Here is a 17,699-nt window from a genome sequence, read left to right on the forward strand (position 1 = left end):
AGGATGCCCCTCTTTTCCCGCCACCGCCTCGCTCCCCGCGGGATCAGTTTAGCCTCGGCAAGGGATGCTCCAAAGGCTGGGGCGTGCGTGAATTCCCTGGTGCCGCCCCTTCCCTGAACTGGGGTCTTCCTGCGGCTGGAAAGCCTCCCCGCTCTAACTCGCCCGGGACCCTCTTCTCTCGTCGGTTTCTAGACTTTGGCAGGACCCGGGGCTCAAATGAGACCTTCAGGCCCCTGCCTGCCTAGCAGAGAGCGGAAGGCCGGGAATCAGGGGATTCCCCAATCCCCCTGGGGCTTGCCCGCCCTCCTCCTTTCCCTCCATCTCCTCGGGCCTGGAGCCTCTGGGCTGACAATGGGCTCCTCTGTGTTGCCTGGGGAAGGCGGGAGTGTGCGGGAGTCAGGGAGCAGCGAAGGCTTGGGATAGGGGGCGGACATCGTGGGCGAGGTGGCAGAGTTCCCGGATCGGGATGCTCATGGAGGGCGTGCATTTCGCCGGACATTTTCTGAGTTCTCTCCTCCGTGGACCTTCCCTTCCGCATCCCTATCTGTCTATTCGGCTAGAAGAAGGAAGGCACCAGGCCTCCAGTTCGAGGATTCGGTACTGGATGCCAGCCCTTTCCTTCTGTTGGGGTGATTATAGCGTCCCGCAGGGCCGCTTGGGCTCGTGGCCGTGGAGATGGGTTTTTGGCGCAGGAGACAAAGCGGGGTGGGCTAGTTACGAAAGTTCTAGCCTCGCTTCCTCATCAAACCCCGAGCGTCCCCCGACCGTGTCTGAATGGGAAAGGAAGGCCGGATGGGGGTCTCCCAAGAGCCCGGGGAGAGGCACGGGCACGGCGGGGAGATACCCTGCCTGGCCTCTGAGCAGGCACCGGGAAGCCCCGCAGCTCCGTGAGCCCTTCTAAAGGGTGGACGGAAAGGAGAGGAGATCGGAAAGCCGAATAGTCCCCGGAGGGGCGTGAACGCGTGTGCCCCTGCAGCTGGAGGGCGATGATGAGAAAACGTCCGGCCTCGCCTGCAGTTCCTCGGAGGCCGGAGCCTCTGGGCAGTTGTTGGAACAGCGAGAGGGGAGGCGGGGGAGCCGCCAAGGTGACTTGCTCTTCTCTCACCTCCTCTGGACGCTAACCTCCACCTTTTTATCCGTTCCGCTGAGCCTGGAAAAGGACAGAGCAAATGTTCATCCTTCTTAGAGGCAAGAAGAGGCCTCTGCTCCATAGCGTCAAAAAAGAACCTATGGCAGCAAGCCCCAGTAACCATCTTCCAAGCACAGTTAGAGCTGTGGAGTTGGAGCTCTTTCTAACACTGGGTTATGGGACCCTCGAGTCACCGACACTCTCTAGAGCTAGGAGAGTGAGATTTTGCTACCCCCTGGTGTCCATTCCGTAAATACTGCCCAGTGGCTGGTTACAGGGGCCAGTGTTTTAAAAATCTTACTCACTTGTCTCAAACCCAGCTCATTCATTCTCGGTGTTGAGAGTGTCTGAACCTTTCCTCACATAGGCCTTCCATTCCTCATATTGTTTAGGGAACCCTTGGTAGGGTCGGAGGTTGTCCATTGGACTCCAGGGCTCACTACTCTTACGTGGTGGAATATAAATTAATCTGGCTATGGGGGTCCACAAACTCCTGGGAAAAGGGAGTGGATCATTTTTTTTTTTTTTCATGGAGAAAAAGGGGAGCCACTGAAAGTTTTTGAGCTGATGGGGTAAGGAAGTTTGGATACAGAATCAGGGATGCAGTTACCCCTTCTTTCTAGGAGTTTTCAAATCTGTGCTAAATTACAATGGTTTATTTTAAGTAAGTGGCATGTGGTCACAGCAGTTAAATACCACTTTCTTCCAAGAATGCAGGCTCTTACCTAAAAGTGTGTGTGTGTACGTGTGTGTGTACACAACAGAGTATGTGTTGATACATGTATTTTTAGTGGGGGAATATGAAGGGGTAGTTATAACGGAGAAATTAGAGGCTAAGAATAGACCAGACTTACAAGCCTTCTCATTCACAAACAGTTCTTACCATACTTCACCCATTAAAGATTCTTTGGGGCTTCTTGAACTCCTGTTTTACAGATGAAATTGTAACTTATTGAAGTTAATAAACTCTCTCTAAGCTACACAGTAAATGAGAAACCAGGATGTGAACCTAGGCTGTCTGATGCCAGAGCCTTCACTCTCAACTAATAAGTTACAGGGTCTCATCTAAGCTGTCAAAGTTCATAAAAGAAGAGTTTTAAACACCGCATCACTGTTTCTGCCACCTAACCATCACGCTAAAAAAAAAATGTTAAATTTGTTTTTGTAGAAGCCAGCATTGAGATTCTAAAAGTGATAGATATGTCCCTGTGGGTCAGAGAAAAAAAAAAAAAAAAAAAACTACCTTTTTCTAGACTTGTTTTAGAGTAATAGTTAAAATAATTCTGAAGACATTTCCAGTATGGTTCTTATGGAAAACTAGTGCTATCCGAATACAGGGGAAGGTGGAAAAACATCTGTATCTGTACTGTTTATTGTGCGGTTTATGTGCACCAAGAGCTATGACTGCCATCTTATAGAGGGTTGGGCTTTTAGGCTGCTCACTATTTCTCCCTTGGAGGGTAGCAGTGACTAGGGCTCTGCCTCAGCCCCATGCCTCAAGTTAGGGGGAATTAATGAAGCACCACAAAGGGAATTTTAGGGATGGGCTTGAGAGCACATGTTCTTGTTAGCGCTGCCTTCCAAGGAGTCTGGGGATCAATATCCTAGTTATTTTAGGGTAAAAAAATTTGTGTGATATGTAAATATATATCAGTTCTATTTATGGTTTAGTTTTTCATTGGTTTTGGTTTTATTTGATTGGGTAATATTTTTTCAAAAATTTACAACTTGTCTTCTCTGAACTGTCATCAAGGTCCATACCACCACCATCTTGCCAGTGCTAGCACATTAGTTTCCCCACTTGTCTGCCTGTTCCACTCTTACCTTCTGATAAGCCATTCTCTGCACCATAGCCAGAGTAATCTTAGAAATCCAAATAAATCGGTCTGGGCATGGTGGCTCATGCCTGTAATCCCAGCACTTTGGGAGGTCAAGGCAGGTGGATCGGGAGGTCAAGAGATCAAGACCATCCTAGCCAACATGGTGAAACCCCAACATGGTGAAACCCTGTCTCTACTAAAAACATAAAAATTAGCTGGGCGTGGTGGCACGTGCCTGTAATCCCAGCTACTTGGGAGGCTGAGGCAGGAGAATCGCTTGAACCCGGGAGGTGGAGGTCGCAGTGAGCTGAGACTGTACCATTGCATTCCAGCCTGGAGACAGAGCAAGATTCTGTCTCCGAAAAAAAAAAAAAAAATCCAAATAAATCTCATCAACCCCGTCTAATGGCTTTCCATTTGCATCATGATTCCTTTTCTACCTCTCTCTCCTTTTCTTTTCTGCTTCATCTTTTACCATAGCCCTGTGGTGACATTATGCTAAGTCACTGGTGACCCTGCAGCCACAGTGGCCTTCTTTCAGTTTTTCAGGGTTTTTGTTGTTGCTGCTATTGTTGTTGTTGTTATTGAGACAAAGTCTTGCTCTGTCGGCCAGGCTGGAGTGCAGTGTCGCAATCTAGACTCACTGCAACCTCTACCTCCCAGGTGCAAGTGATTCTGGTGCCTCAGCTTCCCGAGTAGCTGGGCTTACAAGCACACGCCACCACACCCAGCTAATTTTTGTATTTTTAGTAAAGACAGGGTTTCACCATGTTGGCCAGGGTGGTCTCAAACTCCTGACTTGAGGTGATTGGCCCACCTTGGCCTCCCTAAGTGTTGGGATTACAGGCATGAGCCACTGCATTTGGCCCCTTCTTTCAGTTCTTTAAACATGCCTTACTTATTCCTAAAGATGTTTAATTTGGCACCTTTTTGCTCTCCTTTCCTTCTGTCTGGAGCTTTCTTTTCATTCATGATTCCAGTGGCTGGCTCTCATCCTTCGGGTCTTAACTAAAGTATTATAGTCCCAAAAGTCTTCTTCCCTGGCCACTTGGTCTAAAGTGGTCTCTCACCCATCGTCTTTCTGAATAATGTTATTCTGTTTTATTTTCTTCATGCATTTATCTCTATTGATTATGTATTTATTTTCTGTCATAATAGACTCACCTTGCTACCACATATAATTTAAAAATAAACTTTATGAAATGAAGAACCTCGTCTATTTTGTCACTGCTTTTTCAGCTAGTGTCTGACCATTCCCAAAAGAGATCATAAATCCAAGTGAAAGCTGAAAGGAGGGTAGAAAGCTCCACAGAACAGGAATGGTGTTGGGGACAAGAGAGAGGTGGGAACGGCAAGGCAGAGGCTTGGGGTCAACTGCTTTCCTGTCTTCCTGGAATCAGTCCTCATGAGGTTTGTTTGTTTGTTTGTTTGTCTGTTGGAGGATATTTGCAAGTGGAAAGCATGCAGGACAGAATTTTTTTGATGTTGTTTTTTTGTTTGTTTTTGAGGCGGAGTTTTGCTCATCGCCCAGGCTGGAGTGCAGTGGTGCAATCTCGGCTCACTGCAACCTCTGGCTCCTGGGTTCAAGTGATTCTCCTGCCTCAGCCTCCCAAGTAGCTGAGATTACAGGCATCCGCCACCAGGCCTGGCTAATTTTTGTATTTTTAGTAGAAATGGGATTTCAGCATGTTGCTCAGGCTGGTCTCGAACTCCTGATCTCAGGTGATCCACCTGCCTCTGCCTCCCAAAGTGCTGGGATTACAGATTAAAGGCGTGAGCCACCATGCCTGGCCCTGACAGAATTTAAGACAGATGTGGACCATCATCTGGCTCAGAGTAGGTTCATTGTAGTAGAAGAGTCTGGAGGAAGCATGGTTTGGAGGGGGACTTCTGGAAAGGTTCCAAAGTTGCTTACCAACTTCGTTGATGTACAAACCCAGAAACTCTTTCATGTAGTTGCAACCCATTTGAAAATAACAGTTTTGTGTTCTGCTTTCTTCATGTCCATATATATTTCCATGTATCAGTATAATTTTTGCCTACATTGTCTTTAGTTAAAGCATCAAGTAGGCTGGGTGTGGTGGCTCATGCCTGTAATCCCCGCACTTTGGGAGGCCAAGGTGGGCGGATCACCTGAGATCAGGAGTTCAAGACCAGCCTGGCCAACATGGTGGAACCCAGTCCCTACTAAAAATACAACAATTAGCCGGGTGTGGCAGAGTGCACCTGTATTCCTAGCTACTTGGGAGGCTGAGACAGGAGAATCCCTTCAACCCAGGGGGTGGAGGTTGCAGTGAGCCGAGATTGCACCACTGCACTGCAGCCTGGGCGATAGAGAGAGACTCCGTCTCAAAAAAAAAAAAAAAAAAAAAAAATCAAGTAGTTGTTCACTATTCATTTAGTCACTCTCAATTTTAGGGAATTTATATTATGTTTAACTTTTCTCCATTGTACAAAGGAAAAGTATAAAAAAATTGTAGAAATGTACTCCTCCCCACTTTGAATTATTCCCATTTGACATGTTTTACAAAATGGAATTATTGGGTCAATGGTAGAAGCCATTTTTTTTTTTTTTTTTTTTGAGGCGGAGTCTCGCTCTGTCACCCAGACTGGAGTGCAGTGGCCAGATCTCAGCTCACTGCAAGCTCCGCCTCCCGGGTTTACGCCATTCTTCTGCCTCAGCCTCCTGAGTAGCTGGGACTACAGGCGCCCACCACCTCGCCTGGCTTGTTTTTGTATTTTTAGTAGAGATGGGGTTTCACCGTGTTAGCCAGGATGGTCTCGATCTCCTGACCTCGTGATCCGCCCATCTCGGCCTCCCAAAGTGCTGGGATTACAGGCTTGAGCCACCGCGCCCGGCAGAAGCCATTTTATAACTTTTGTTATTGCCAGATGTGGCAATATGTGGTCATGAAACACTCTTAAAATATTTAAAAGGTTGATTGTGAAGAGGAATTGGGCTTATTCTGAATGGCTCAAAGCAGTAGGGCATCAGTGAATTGTTGCAGTTATAGAGAAGCAGATTAGGTTCTATGTAAGGCAATTTTAAATACTTAAGAGTTGCCTGAAAATGGGACAAGCTGTCTCCATAGGTAAATTCCTTCTCACTGAAAAAATTTAAGTATAATGAGAGAGCTTTTAAAGAAATTGTTTATAAACTTCCCAGATTTGTGATCTGTACATTTTCCTAGCCCCAGCCCTTTGCTCCAAAACCACATTTTGTTAAATGAACATTTATTGAGACATAACCTGTGCCTGTTACAGCCAGCAGCAGCCCCAGCTCTCACTGGCAGACCCCCAGCAGAGTCAGTCTCCTGGAGCAGGCAATCTGGGAATTTCAACAGCATGAAGTCACTCCCATCCCCCAGACTTCAGAACTGCCAAGCAGCGGGTAAAACTTTGTCTCTAGTTCCTTGACATCTCCTTTTTTTGTACTTAGTGTCTACCTCCAGGTCTCTGCCCATGTTGAACCTACTCCTATGACCCCCCCCATTACAAAACCTATATCCTTGCCTTGCCTCCAAATAACCCCAAGCCAAATCCAACACCTAAGTGATTGATTCCAAGTAATTGTTACATTATCTTGTTTTATTCGTGCCAATAGATATTTGCACTTCAGGTGAGGAGTTTGGAATCCCAAAAGATCTGTATTTGGTGGAATATAGCACTCCTAATTCCGTTAACATAACTTTACTTCTTCACCCTGAACACGGGTTTGTTTAAATACACACACATACACACACACATATGTACACACCACTTGTAGGCAGGCACTCTAATTTACTGAAGTGTAAATTGGTTAAAATGCATTTTAAAGCAATTTTTGCTTAAAACTGGTGGCTTAAAATGCATTTTTTGTTTTTGTTTCCTTTTTGAGACAGGGTCTTGCTCCGTTGCCAAGCCTGGAGTACAGTGGTGCAGTCTCAGCTGACTGCGACCGCCACCTCCTGGGCTCAAGCAATCCTCCCACTTCAGCATCCCCAAAAGCTGGGACTACAGGCAGGTGCACACCCCCACACCCAGCTAATTAATTTTTTTTTTTTTTAAGAGACAAGGTCTCACTATACTGCCCAGGCTGGTCTTGAACACCTGGGCTGTATTGATCCCCCACCTCAGCCTCCCAAAGTGTTGGAATTATAGGCATGAGCCACTGTGCCCAGCCTGTTTTGTTTACAGTTTAAAAGCTACTTTACTTAGTAAAAGTAGTCTCAAAACTCTAAGTTTGGCCAAGGAGGAAAAGTCCCTATAAAGGATGGAGACCTGCCCACAGTCTTTGAGTTTTACTTTTTCTTGGAGTATATTTTGCTGAATTCCTCTGCCACCCCTACACCGGCCTCAGGGAAACCCTGCTCACATTTCTCAGTTTTTCTAGGATATAATACTCCCATTCCCAAGTCAGAAAAATAACCCAACTGAAGGCAGCACAGTGCAGAGGGAGGAGAATGCTGAGGAGAGACAGAGGTCCAGATTCCATTCTGAAAGCTCCACTGCCAGTCGCATGCCCTTGAGCCTAAGCCTTGAGCTTCCCTCCCTGCTAAACGCCCCAGCAAAATCAACAAACATATTAACACCAGAAAATATAATCACCAAAGCTCACTGTGCAGTATAGATGAAAATATCATAGAAAATGAATTGGTCTTGTAGTGTTAATGTGAGTCTTTAAAATGTTTCTTTTGTGCCGAGCAAAGAGTATTTAGAGGCCACATGGCTTTTTAACATTTATGTTTCCTATGTTAAAGTTATAAATCAGCTTCCTTAAGCTTTTATGTTTAACTTACATAGAAATAAATTCTAACAATCACTTTAAAGAATCGTATTCACTGACTATTTGATCTTATTTGTAAGTAGTTAAGGAAACTCTTTAAACATTAGAAGAGTTATTTTATAAATTCAATATATATTCCACGTCCTTATAAAGTAATTTGGCCATTTGAGCTAACCAACAAAGCATTCCTGAATACCTAAACACCTTTATAAATCTAACAATTTATAAATAGGATGATTCAATTTCTATGTTTTCTTAAATGATCCAAAACTAATTTTAAAGGAAAGTCTCATTTCAACTCATGTGCATTTTAAATTAGAATGACAAGACTAATACAAATTCCTTAATACGAACAGGTGAATACTATGTGTTGATTCTTTTAAACATTTCTATACTTCATTCTAAATTTTCTGGATATTAAAACATACTTACCCACTTTAAAATACTTATGTCCTCCCAAATGGCTGAGGAGACCCTTCTCAAGTGATTTTTTGGAGACACGTTCTCAGGGGCCCAGAGAGCGTACCCAGTAGAGATTCTGTCCCAAGGCTATTGGGCAGCTCTTCTGTGGCCCCAGCTGCCCCACTGAGCCCTGTTTTATGCATGCTGTGTCATTACCCTCAGAATGGGCCAGCTTTACAGCCTATGACCCCTAGATTCAAGTTACACTCCATCTAATTCTTCAGCCTACACAAGGAAGTCAGAAACTCCTACCCAGGTTGCTACCCCCACTTGTTTGGATATAATTAGTCTGCTTAACAATTCATTCTATTCTGAATTCTTTTCACACTCTTCCCAGCTTCTGGGGCCACAACTCTTATAGATATTGAATGGATGAACTTCTCTTGGTGTTGCCTAACCCTGGCTACAGACCTAATGCAGAGGTACGCAACGGGAAAATTAACATTCAACGGAGAATGAACTTTAGATTACGATAAATGAACTTTAGGATAAATCAAACCCTAGATGAGGTGGGAGAAAAATGTTACAGAATCCATTTGGTTTATTCTTCTCTTCTATCTTATTACTTGGTAGTTTCATATGTACCATTTAATCTTGCCCTCTAAATAAGATAGTGAATCTGCGATTGTACAACCTACATATATTTGCCTAGCTCCAAATCATGGCCCCCCTCCAAAGCCAAAATGTGTATTGAGCACATATTAGGAACTCAGTGCTGTTTGGAAAAAAGAAAATAAAACTCAATAACTTTTATGCCCTCTTGAGGTAGTTCCTGGGATAAGGTGGGCAATTACTGGAGAAACAGACAGACAAACATGAGTTGACACAGATGTGTCTTAGATTAGGACTTCGAATGACTGGGTATGATGTTTCCACTAACGAACACTGAGAGGCTGCAGGAGTAGGGAGGGACAGATTTGGAAGCCAGGCAGATTATGAACTTAGTTTTGAGTATTTTGGTTTGAGATGCCTGTGGGACACTGACTGGGCTAGTAACAGTATGAAGATGGACATGCATGTCTGGACTTTGGGAGCTCTGGGTTGGAGATATACCTGTCTTTGGGAGTAGGTTAATGGTGGTTGGAGCCATGGAATTAAGTCAAGTCACTCAAGTAGAGTACAGTGTGGGAAGAAAAGAGAGCTCAGAATAGGACCCTGAGAAGCACCATCATTTAAGGTGCAGCCACAGGAAGTGGAGCCTGCCCACAACTCTGGGAAGAAGCCAGGGTATAGAAGAATGCTATTTGTCTCTCACTTCCAGATGTCTTCCCTGGTTATAAGCACAAGGGTGGGCAACATAGTGGTAGTGATGGGCAGAGCAGTGTGGAGGGGGCTGGAGGCTGTGGGGGAAACTACGCTTGGGGTGAGATGGTGTTGGCGTGATAGGCTACAATGAGTTCTAGTTCTAGAAAGCATAGAAGGGGACTGGGATTTTGAATTTCTGGATTCTATGCTTTCTCTGCCACTTCACGTTTCACCAAACATCCTTTCCTTACTCTGAATCATAGCTTGTGTAGGAAACTCTCTTTCCAAATATGGGAAGGGAGGTATAATAAGGAAGCAGAGATAGCTTGGGGAAGAAGAGGGGGTGTCTTGTTGAGTGTGAGTATATGTGTATGTGTGGGTGTTGTGCACGTTGTTACTATGTGTTCCTCTGTATGTATGTGCATATGAGGGTGTTTATGTGTGTGCCTTATGTTGGTATGTAGGTATGTATGTGTGTATATGTGTATGATATGTGTATGTTTTTCTCTCTGTGAATATCTATCAATACAAGTACAGAAATTGAGAGGAAACATTAAGAAACTTTTATGGGCTGCGCGCCACGGCTGATGCCTGTAATCCCCAGCACTTTGGGAGGTCCAGGTGGGTGGATCACTTGAGCCCAGGAGTTTGAGACCAGCCTGGGTAACATGGTGAAACCCTGTCTTTACAAAAAATGCAAACATTAGCCAGGTGCAGTGCTGTGCTTGTACGTGTAGTCCCAGATACTCAGGAGGCTGAGATGGGAGGATCACATGAGCCCAGGATGTCGAGGCTATAATGAGCAGAGATTGGGCCACTGCACTGCAGCATGGGCGACAGAGTGAGACCTTGTGTGGAAAAAAAACCCCAAAAAACCAGTAACTGTTAGGGCAATTTGACAGAGTATTTTCTATTAATTAAATCTAGTAATAAAACAATTGGGCTTGTATTTTCTATAGTTATATTTCATTTTCTAGTAATTCATTGTACTGTATTGTACAAAAGTATTGGTCTATGGCCGATTGCATACAAAACTGCTCCTTTACCACAGTCTTCAGCAATGATTAAAACCACATCAGGATTCTTAGTAGGTCCTGATTCTGAAATTCCTCAGGGAGGGAAGTTCACTTCAGAACACTGAGGGTCCTGCTTTGGGTCACGTAGATGAAGCATGAACTCAGGTCTTGTGCACAAACAAGGGGGTCAGGCCTCAGACCTGACTGGCATCCCAGGGCTCAGCCTGTCCTTCCTGTCACTCTACCCCTTCACATGAGAGGGGACAACCAGAGAGCCCTCAAGGGCCTGGAGGACAGAATCAAGTCAGCTTCCGAGACTGTGCCTGCTCAGGGTGCTGCTTTCCCTCTGGCCTGCAAGGCAGGTAGAGCTGATGCCTCACAGAGTTAAGTGTTTCAGAGCCTTTTCAGGGCCTCGGAATTGGAGCTCCAAACCTCTCCACTTACCCCAGGACAGTAACACACACTCCATCAGCAACAGCAGAGTCTTTATTACAGCAAGATCAGATGCATTTCTTTGCCCAACACAGGGAACACAGCAGATTCCCCTTCCTTCCTTCCCTAGATAATTACCCCTGTCTGGGATCTCCCTGAACTGTCCAGCCACAGCCCTTCCAAGGATCTTATTTTACATTTGTAATTTTATATCCTTTTTCTTTAAGAGGGTCTTCAAAATTAGATAAGCCACAGGCCTCACCAAACCTGGATCCATCCTTGTGGGGATCCTGAGGGCTTGACTCTGGAAGGGCTGCAAAGTAAGCTACAATGAAAGGCTGAAGAGAATCTGCCCTCTTCCCTCGTCATTTGGAGTGTCTTTAAAACTCCCTAAGAAACCAAGAATATGTGAAGTTGGGTGTGTGTGAAGGAAATGGCATTTGCAACGGGGAGCAAGGATTAATAACGAACTGGAGGGAGGAAAAGCAGCAGCGTACAGTCTGCAGAGTGTGAGGTGGAATGTGGGCGCCAGGCCTTAGACAACTTTATCCAGGTGCACAGTAACAAGTGGGTACCCTGGGTCACCCTGTTGTGGAGGGTCACAGGCCACTATGTAAGGTGCGTTCAGGTGCTTCTCTTTGTACCTGCAGTTTGGGTACTTCCCTGAAGTGAGCTCACACATGGTCAGGGACACGGGCCCGCTGCTCTGGTGGCAGTTTTTATGGCGATTCTTGCAGGCTCTGTTGGGGGTCTGGCAGGTGGTGGCCACACTGGAGAAAGGCTGGTGCAGGAAGGTGTTGAGGTCTTTGTACCGTTTTGTGTGCTTGTTGATGTTTTTCATGGCTGAGTTGCATGCTTGAGGGCTGGGCTGCACATGCTGAGTTTTAAACCACTGAGATGAGGTCATGTCCTTGGGCTTGGCACTGACTGAGATCTCCGCCACCCACAGCCCCAGAAGCAGCAGCAGCAGCAAGGGGCAGCATCCTGCTCTGGCCGGTGCCATCTCTCCTAAGGGGGACAGTGAAACAGAGCGGGGAGGTAGGTGGATGAATAGGTCATCATGGGGGAGGCTTGCTAGTCCTTCTAAGAATTTCACACCCTAAGTCAGTTATTGCAGGGCAATGTGTAGCCTAAGATATTGAACACCCCTGGCATTCTATTGTTTAGTACCAGCCGATAATGTGCCTTTTTGTGCCTCTAATAACACTTATCTTGTTTACCCCCATAACAGTTTTATGTGGTATGATTACCCTTCATATATATATAAATATATATATATATATATAATATATATATATATATAAAATATATATATATATATAAATATATATATATGAATAAAATGAGGCTCAGAAAAGTTAAGAAAATTCCCTATCATCCCACAGCTAGAGTGTGTCGAATACAAAATTTAACCAGGACCTCTCAGGTTCCCTAACTCTAATTCTCCCCACACTCCCAGGTATCTTTTCTGAGACTCTGAGAAATCACAAAGATAAACTAAATTTTTTTTTTCTTTTTTTTAGATTGAGTTTCGCTCTTGTCGCCCAGGCTGGAGTGCAATGGTGCGATCTCGGCTCACTGCAACCTCCGCCTCCCAGGTTCAAGCAATTCTCCTGCCTCAGCCTCCCAAGTAGCTGGGATTACAGGCATGCGCCACCACACCCAGCTAATTTTTTTTTATTTTTAGTAGAGACAGGGTTTCTCCATGTTGGTCAGTCTGGTCTCGAACTCCTGACCTCAGGTGATCTACCCACCTCAGCCTCCCAAAGTGCTGGGATTACAGGCGTGAGCCACTGCGTCCAGCTAAGAGAAACTAAATCTTGAAGAAAAACATGTGAAAAGTCCATACCCCACTCTGCTGGGCTAGCTCAGGTGTCCCTGAAAGAGCTGATATTAAGGTCGTGGAGTCAAATGCATTCCTCCCCATTCTGTGGTCCAGTTTCTCACTGAAGTTAGAAAAAATGATCACTCCTAGTGAAGGGATCACTGCTTCAGCTGGCAAAGCAGTATGGTGAGTTGGGTTCTTTCCACGCCTAACATTTTGCCCTGCTGGAGAATGTCTTGGAAGGATAGAAGGTCAGGGCTGGAAGGGACCTTAGGGATCATCTCAGTTGACTCCCTCATTTTAAAGATGAGGGAGCTTGAGTTCCTGAAGGGCAAGTGCCCTTTCCAAGGCCACCTAGTGAGTGGCAGAGCTGGGGCTAAGAGCTTCCTGATGTTCAGTCCATCCCTTTGGGCTAGTGCCAAGCTAAAAAGGGAAGAGTAAAGAGTTTCCCATAGGAGCAGAGCATAGTGAGTGTGTCTCTGTTTGTGGTTTTAGGTGGTGTGCGCATATTGCCTTAATTTCTTCAGACCCTTCTAAAAACTTTTAAGAGAAAGTCTCCTCTTAGAGCAAGAAGGTGAATTCTTTTACACTTTCCAGTCTTTGTTTCTCCTCCTTTTCAATAACAACAACAGGCCTCAGGCTGAGTCTTCAGCTGAAAACAGTATCTGGATAGAATATTTAAAAATTAGATGATATTCATTATATTTATTTTTACTTCTCTTTACGAAGTAACACTAGTATTCTTTGAAAGATGGCATTACTCCATTTCAGTTTAAAAGAATTATTTAAAATAAATGAGTAAATGTATACTTCGCGTATTATTAGTATAATGGGGTGTTAAGCAGAAACTGTGAAAATTGTCAACGGTTAAAGCAAATGACTGCAGCTGGGGAACTTGCTCTGCACTGCAGTTTCTCAGGTCGGCGATAGTGTGTTGGACTCTGCTCAATCTCTCAGCCTCTGGGATTTGTGTAACTTCTCTGCCTTTGGGATAAAGCGCTCTCCAAAGGGGCAAAATTCACGGAGGCTCCTAGTATCTGCATTTCTGAATGTAAAAATTCTGAGATGTTTGTCATCTCAGGCAAACATGGTGGAGGAGCCTTGTTTGCCAATAGAACTCTCCTTTTCCACAGCAGGGATCTCTTCGTGCACTCCTCCCCACAAAGCAAACAAAACATTGATTTTTGAACCCAGGAAAACATTACCCAGAAAGCAGTTGACTTGGGCACCAGGGAGCAAATCTTTCCCTCCCTCTCCACTGCTCCCTCCCACCCCTGCCCCAGGAAGTCATTTCTCTCTTGCAGGCCCTTAGCTGAGCCTCTCCCATTGGGATGGAAGGGTTATCAAGTGATTATTCATTAACGGTTACAGACCCAAGCTGCCAAGCTTTGAAGTGAGAGGGTGGGGATGGCACCAGGAGACCAGGGTTGGCCTAAACGTTTACTGCCAACCAAGATGACTGACCAGAGACTTTGCAAGCTCTGATTCCAATTAACTTGCAAACACGCTTTCCCTCAAGTAGGTGCTGGCCCATGCAGCTGGCCAGCCTCACTCACGGAGGCCTGGGGATGGGGTTCCTTTGATTGTGTATTTTGATCCTAGTCATTCGTCATGAGTTTTCTCCACTGCCACAGCCTCAGGGCTGTTTTATCCATTAAGCACTAGAGGCTCAGTGCTTAGAATCTGGGAGGTTTCCAAGGGCCCACAACATTTGAGACTGGGAAAAATACATTGGCTCCAATACAGGAAACGTCAAATATAGAATCAAATAAAAAATATTTACTTACCTGCTACTAAAGTAACATGAAGTTGATTTCACTTATTTTGAAATTTGGGACACATAAAAAGCTCACTACATTGGAAAACAATCTTTGGTTAGTTTTCTCATTTTGTAGGAATTCCCAAGTACCTGAAATGCAGAGGGAACGGTGCCAATCACAACTTACTTGCAGTTAAATAATTTCAAAAATAAAACTTTAAAAATCTTTTCAGATACATTTCTGCAAAAACGATATTGAATGAGGAATCTTACATATTCAACGTGGTGTGGCGAGTGGTAAAATGCCTAGGAGTATGGTAGTATAGAGTATAATATTTACTGTCTACTAAAGGCGGCCAGGATAACATACACCACATTACTTATGGTTCAGGTCAGCACAGGGCTGTACAGCAGCAGCAGGAGGAAGGAGATGCTACCAACCATCATGTAATGAACATCTAAAATGTGCTCAGTGCAGTTCTAGGTTTTTGGTGGAAAATAAAGAATCTCATTTTAAAAGGTGCTTCATGAGCCATGGCGTTGTGCTTTGTGTACAACTTTTTATACAAATTGTATTGTGTGTTCCACGATATTGTCCCCATTTTACAGAAAAGGAAACTAATGTTCTGGCAGGTTAAGATCCACAGATTTAGTAAGTGGCAGGGCCAGGATTCGAAATTCGGTCTGTTTGGCTCCAAAGTTCATGTTATCTTTCCTTGCCACACTGCTTTCCTGTTTGTTGATAATTCATTAACAGTTACAGACCCAAGCTGCCAGCCTTTGAAGTGACAGAGTGGGGATGGCAGCAGGAGCCCAGGGCTGGCCTAAACATTTCCTCCTCTTGTGGGCTAACAGTCACCATTGTGCACTGGGATGGAGATGAGCCAGTCTTGGCTCTGATTGGTAGATGCCTGTTCCCACCAGATCACAAGAGAAGACTGAATGCCATCTCTAATGTCTACTATGTTCTTGACACTGAACTCAGCAGTGTGTGTGTGTGTGTGTGTGTGTGTACTTATAATCTGTTTTGTGATCAATCTATCTAAAAACATCTCCTTACTTATCTTGCAGCATCCCCATGAGATAGAAATATTTACGCTTATTTTATAGATGAGGAGACAATGTCTATGTGTGTGGGAGTTGAGTAACTTGCCCACAGCCATACAGGAGTGAGTGACAGAGCCACTTCAATCTGATTCTCAAAGTTACACTCTGTACACTGTGTCAGGCTGTGCTGCAGCTTTGTTTCATTTCAGAGCCAGTTTTTACTGATCTTGTTTTTATATGGGGTTTCTGGTCACCCCTGAGAGTACAACTCAGAGTACAATCAAAGTTAAAATAGTTTAGTGGTAAGAATACTGAACCAGGGCCGGGCGTGGTGGCTCAAGCCTGTAATCCCAGCACTTTGGGAGGCCGAGACGGGCGGATCACGAGGTCAGGAGATCGAGACCATCCTGGCGAACACGGTGAAACCCCGTCTCTACTAAAAAAATACAAAAAACTAGCCGGGCGAGGTGGCGGGCGCCTGTAGTCCCAGCTACTCGGGAGACTGAGGCAGGAGAATGACATAAACCCGGGAGGCGGAGCTTGCAGTGAGCTAAGATCCGGCCACTGCACTCCAGCCTGGGCGACACAGCGAGACTCTGTCTCAAAAAAAAAAAAAAAAAAAAAAAAAAAAGAATACTGAACCAGACATGAATAGCCCTAAATTCTGGTCCCACTCTGTCACTAATTAGCTGCATGACCTTGGGCAAGGCACTTCACTAGCTTACATGGACCCAGTTTCATAGAATATCAAAGCAGGAAGGCACTTCCAAGTTCATCGAATCTTAGCTCTTGCTCTAATGAGAAGAGTATTTTTTTTTTCTTTTTTTAAGGCAGGGTCTCACTCTGTCACTCAGGCTGGAGTGCAGTGGCACGATCATGGCTCCCTGTAGTTTCTATATCCCGGGCTCAGGTGATCCTCCTATGTCAGCCTCCTGAGTAGCTGGGACTACAGGCTACACCACCACGTGTGGCTACTTTTTCTTTTTCTTTCTTTCTTTCTTTCTTTCTTTCTTTCTTTCTTTCTTTCTTTCTTTCTTTCTTTCTTTCTTTCTTTCTTTCTCTCTCTCTTTCTCTCTCTCTTTCTTTCTTTCTTTCTTTCTTTCTTTTCTTCTTTTTTTTTGAGACAGAGTCTTGCTCTGTCACCCAGGCTAGACTGCAGTGGCGAGATCTCGGCTCACTGCAAACTCCGCCTCCTGGGTTCACGTGATTCTCCTGCCTCAGTCTCCTGAGTAGCTGTGATTACAGATGCCTGCCACTGTACTGGGCTAATTTTTGTATTTTTTAGTAGAGACAGGGTTTCACCATCTTGGCCAGACTGGTCTCGAATTCCTGACCTCATGATCCACCCGCCTCAGCCTCCCAAACTGCTGGGATTACAGGCATGACAGGCATGAGCCACCGCGCCTGGCCAGCGTGCGGCTAATTTTTCTATTTTTTGTAGAGATGGGTTTTGCCACGTTGCCAGGGCTGGTCTCAAACTCCTGGACTCAAGTGATCCACTCACCTCAGCCTCCCAAAGTGCTGAGATTACAGGTGTGAGCCAATGCACCTGGCAATAACATTACCAACAGATGGTTTTTGGGATTGAATACCTTCAGGGACATGAATCTTCACTACCTACCAGTTACATCAGGCACCCAGTTCTGTTGTCTGAGAATTCCACTTTTCTCAAAACCCGATTATCCCCTTGTAAGGACCCTGTTTCTGTTTTTGGCACTGCCAGTTGAAAATATTGGCCTCCTTTGACTTTTTCTAATCTTTCATCCCCATATCAATTAGTAGGCTAACAGACTGAATACCTAGCATGGTCAAAGCATGGGGGCACTTGAGTCAGTTAGTTCTTGGTTCTCTTGTATATATTTCTCTCCCTTTCCACTGCCTGTCTGGATGACTCTTACGACCTTCTAACTGCCTCCTTGTCTACCCTTTCTCCTGAGTTTAACTGAGCATGTGTAATAATGTTGGATGGATCTTGTCAAAATATTCTTTTCCTGCATCATTTCTCTAAAGAACATCTGTTTATCTCCAGTGGTTCTCTTGCATGCAAGGTAGCATCTAGCCTTCCCAGCCTGTAATCAAAGCCTTCTCCTACTCACTTGGAGTCCAGTCTACCCATCCCTTATGAGTGGCCTCCTCGTCTTCCTTCTGAACACAAACTATTCTAACCAAATTCTATCCTAATAGCCCGATTTTCCTTTT

The 17,699-nt window shown here is 44.9% G+C and overlaps 1 protein-coding gene across 1 annotated transcript; it reads right to left on the minus strand.

Annotated features, from left to right (window-relative positions):
- Positions 1–10,871: 10,871 nt before the first annotated feature.
- On the minus strand, positions 10,872–14,597 carry RNASE8 (ribonuclease A family member 8). Its single transcript, XM_033188693.1, has 2 exons — positions 14,482–14,597; positions 10,872–11,877 (listed from the first exon to the last, which is right to left on the minus strand). The coding sequence occupies exon 2, from the start codon at positions 11,870–11,872 to the stop codon at positions 11,405–11,407; it is 468 nt and encodes a 155-aa protein (XP_033044584.1). The 5' UTR covers positions 11,873–11,877; positions 14,482–14,597; the 3' UTR covers positions 10,872–11,404.
- Positions 14,598–17,699: the final 3,102 nt, after the last annotated feature.

This window comes from Trachypithecus francoisi, unplaced genomic scaffold (genome assembly GCF_009764315.1).
Source record: "Trachypithecus francoisi isolate TF-2019V2 unplaced genomic scaffold, Tfra_2.0 Lachesis_group3, whole genome shotgun sequence".
NCBI lineage: Eukaryota > Metazoa > Chordata > Mammalia > Primates > Cercopithecidae > Trachypithecus > Trachypithecus francoisi.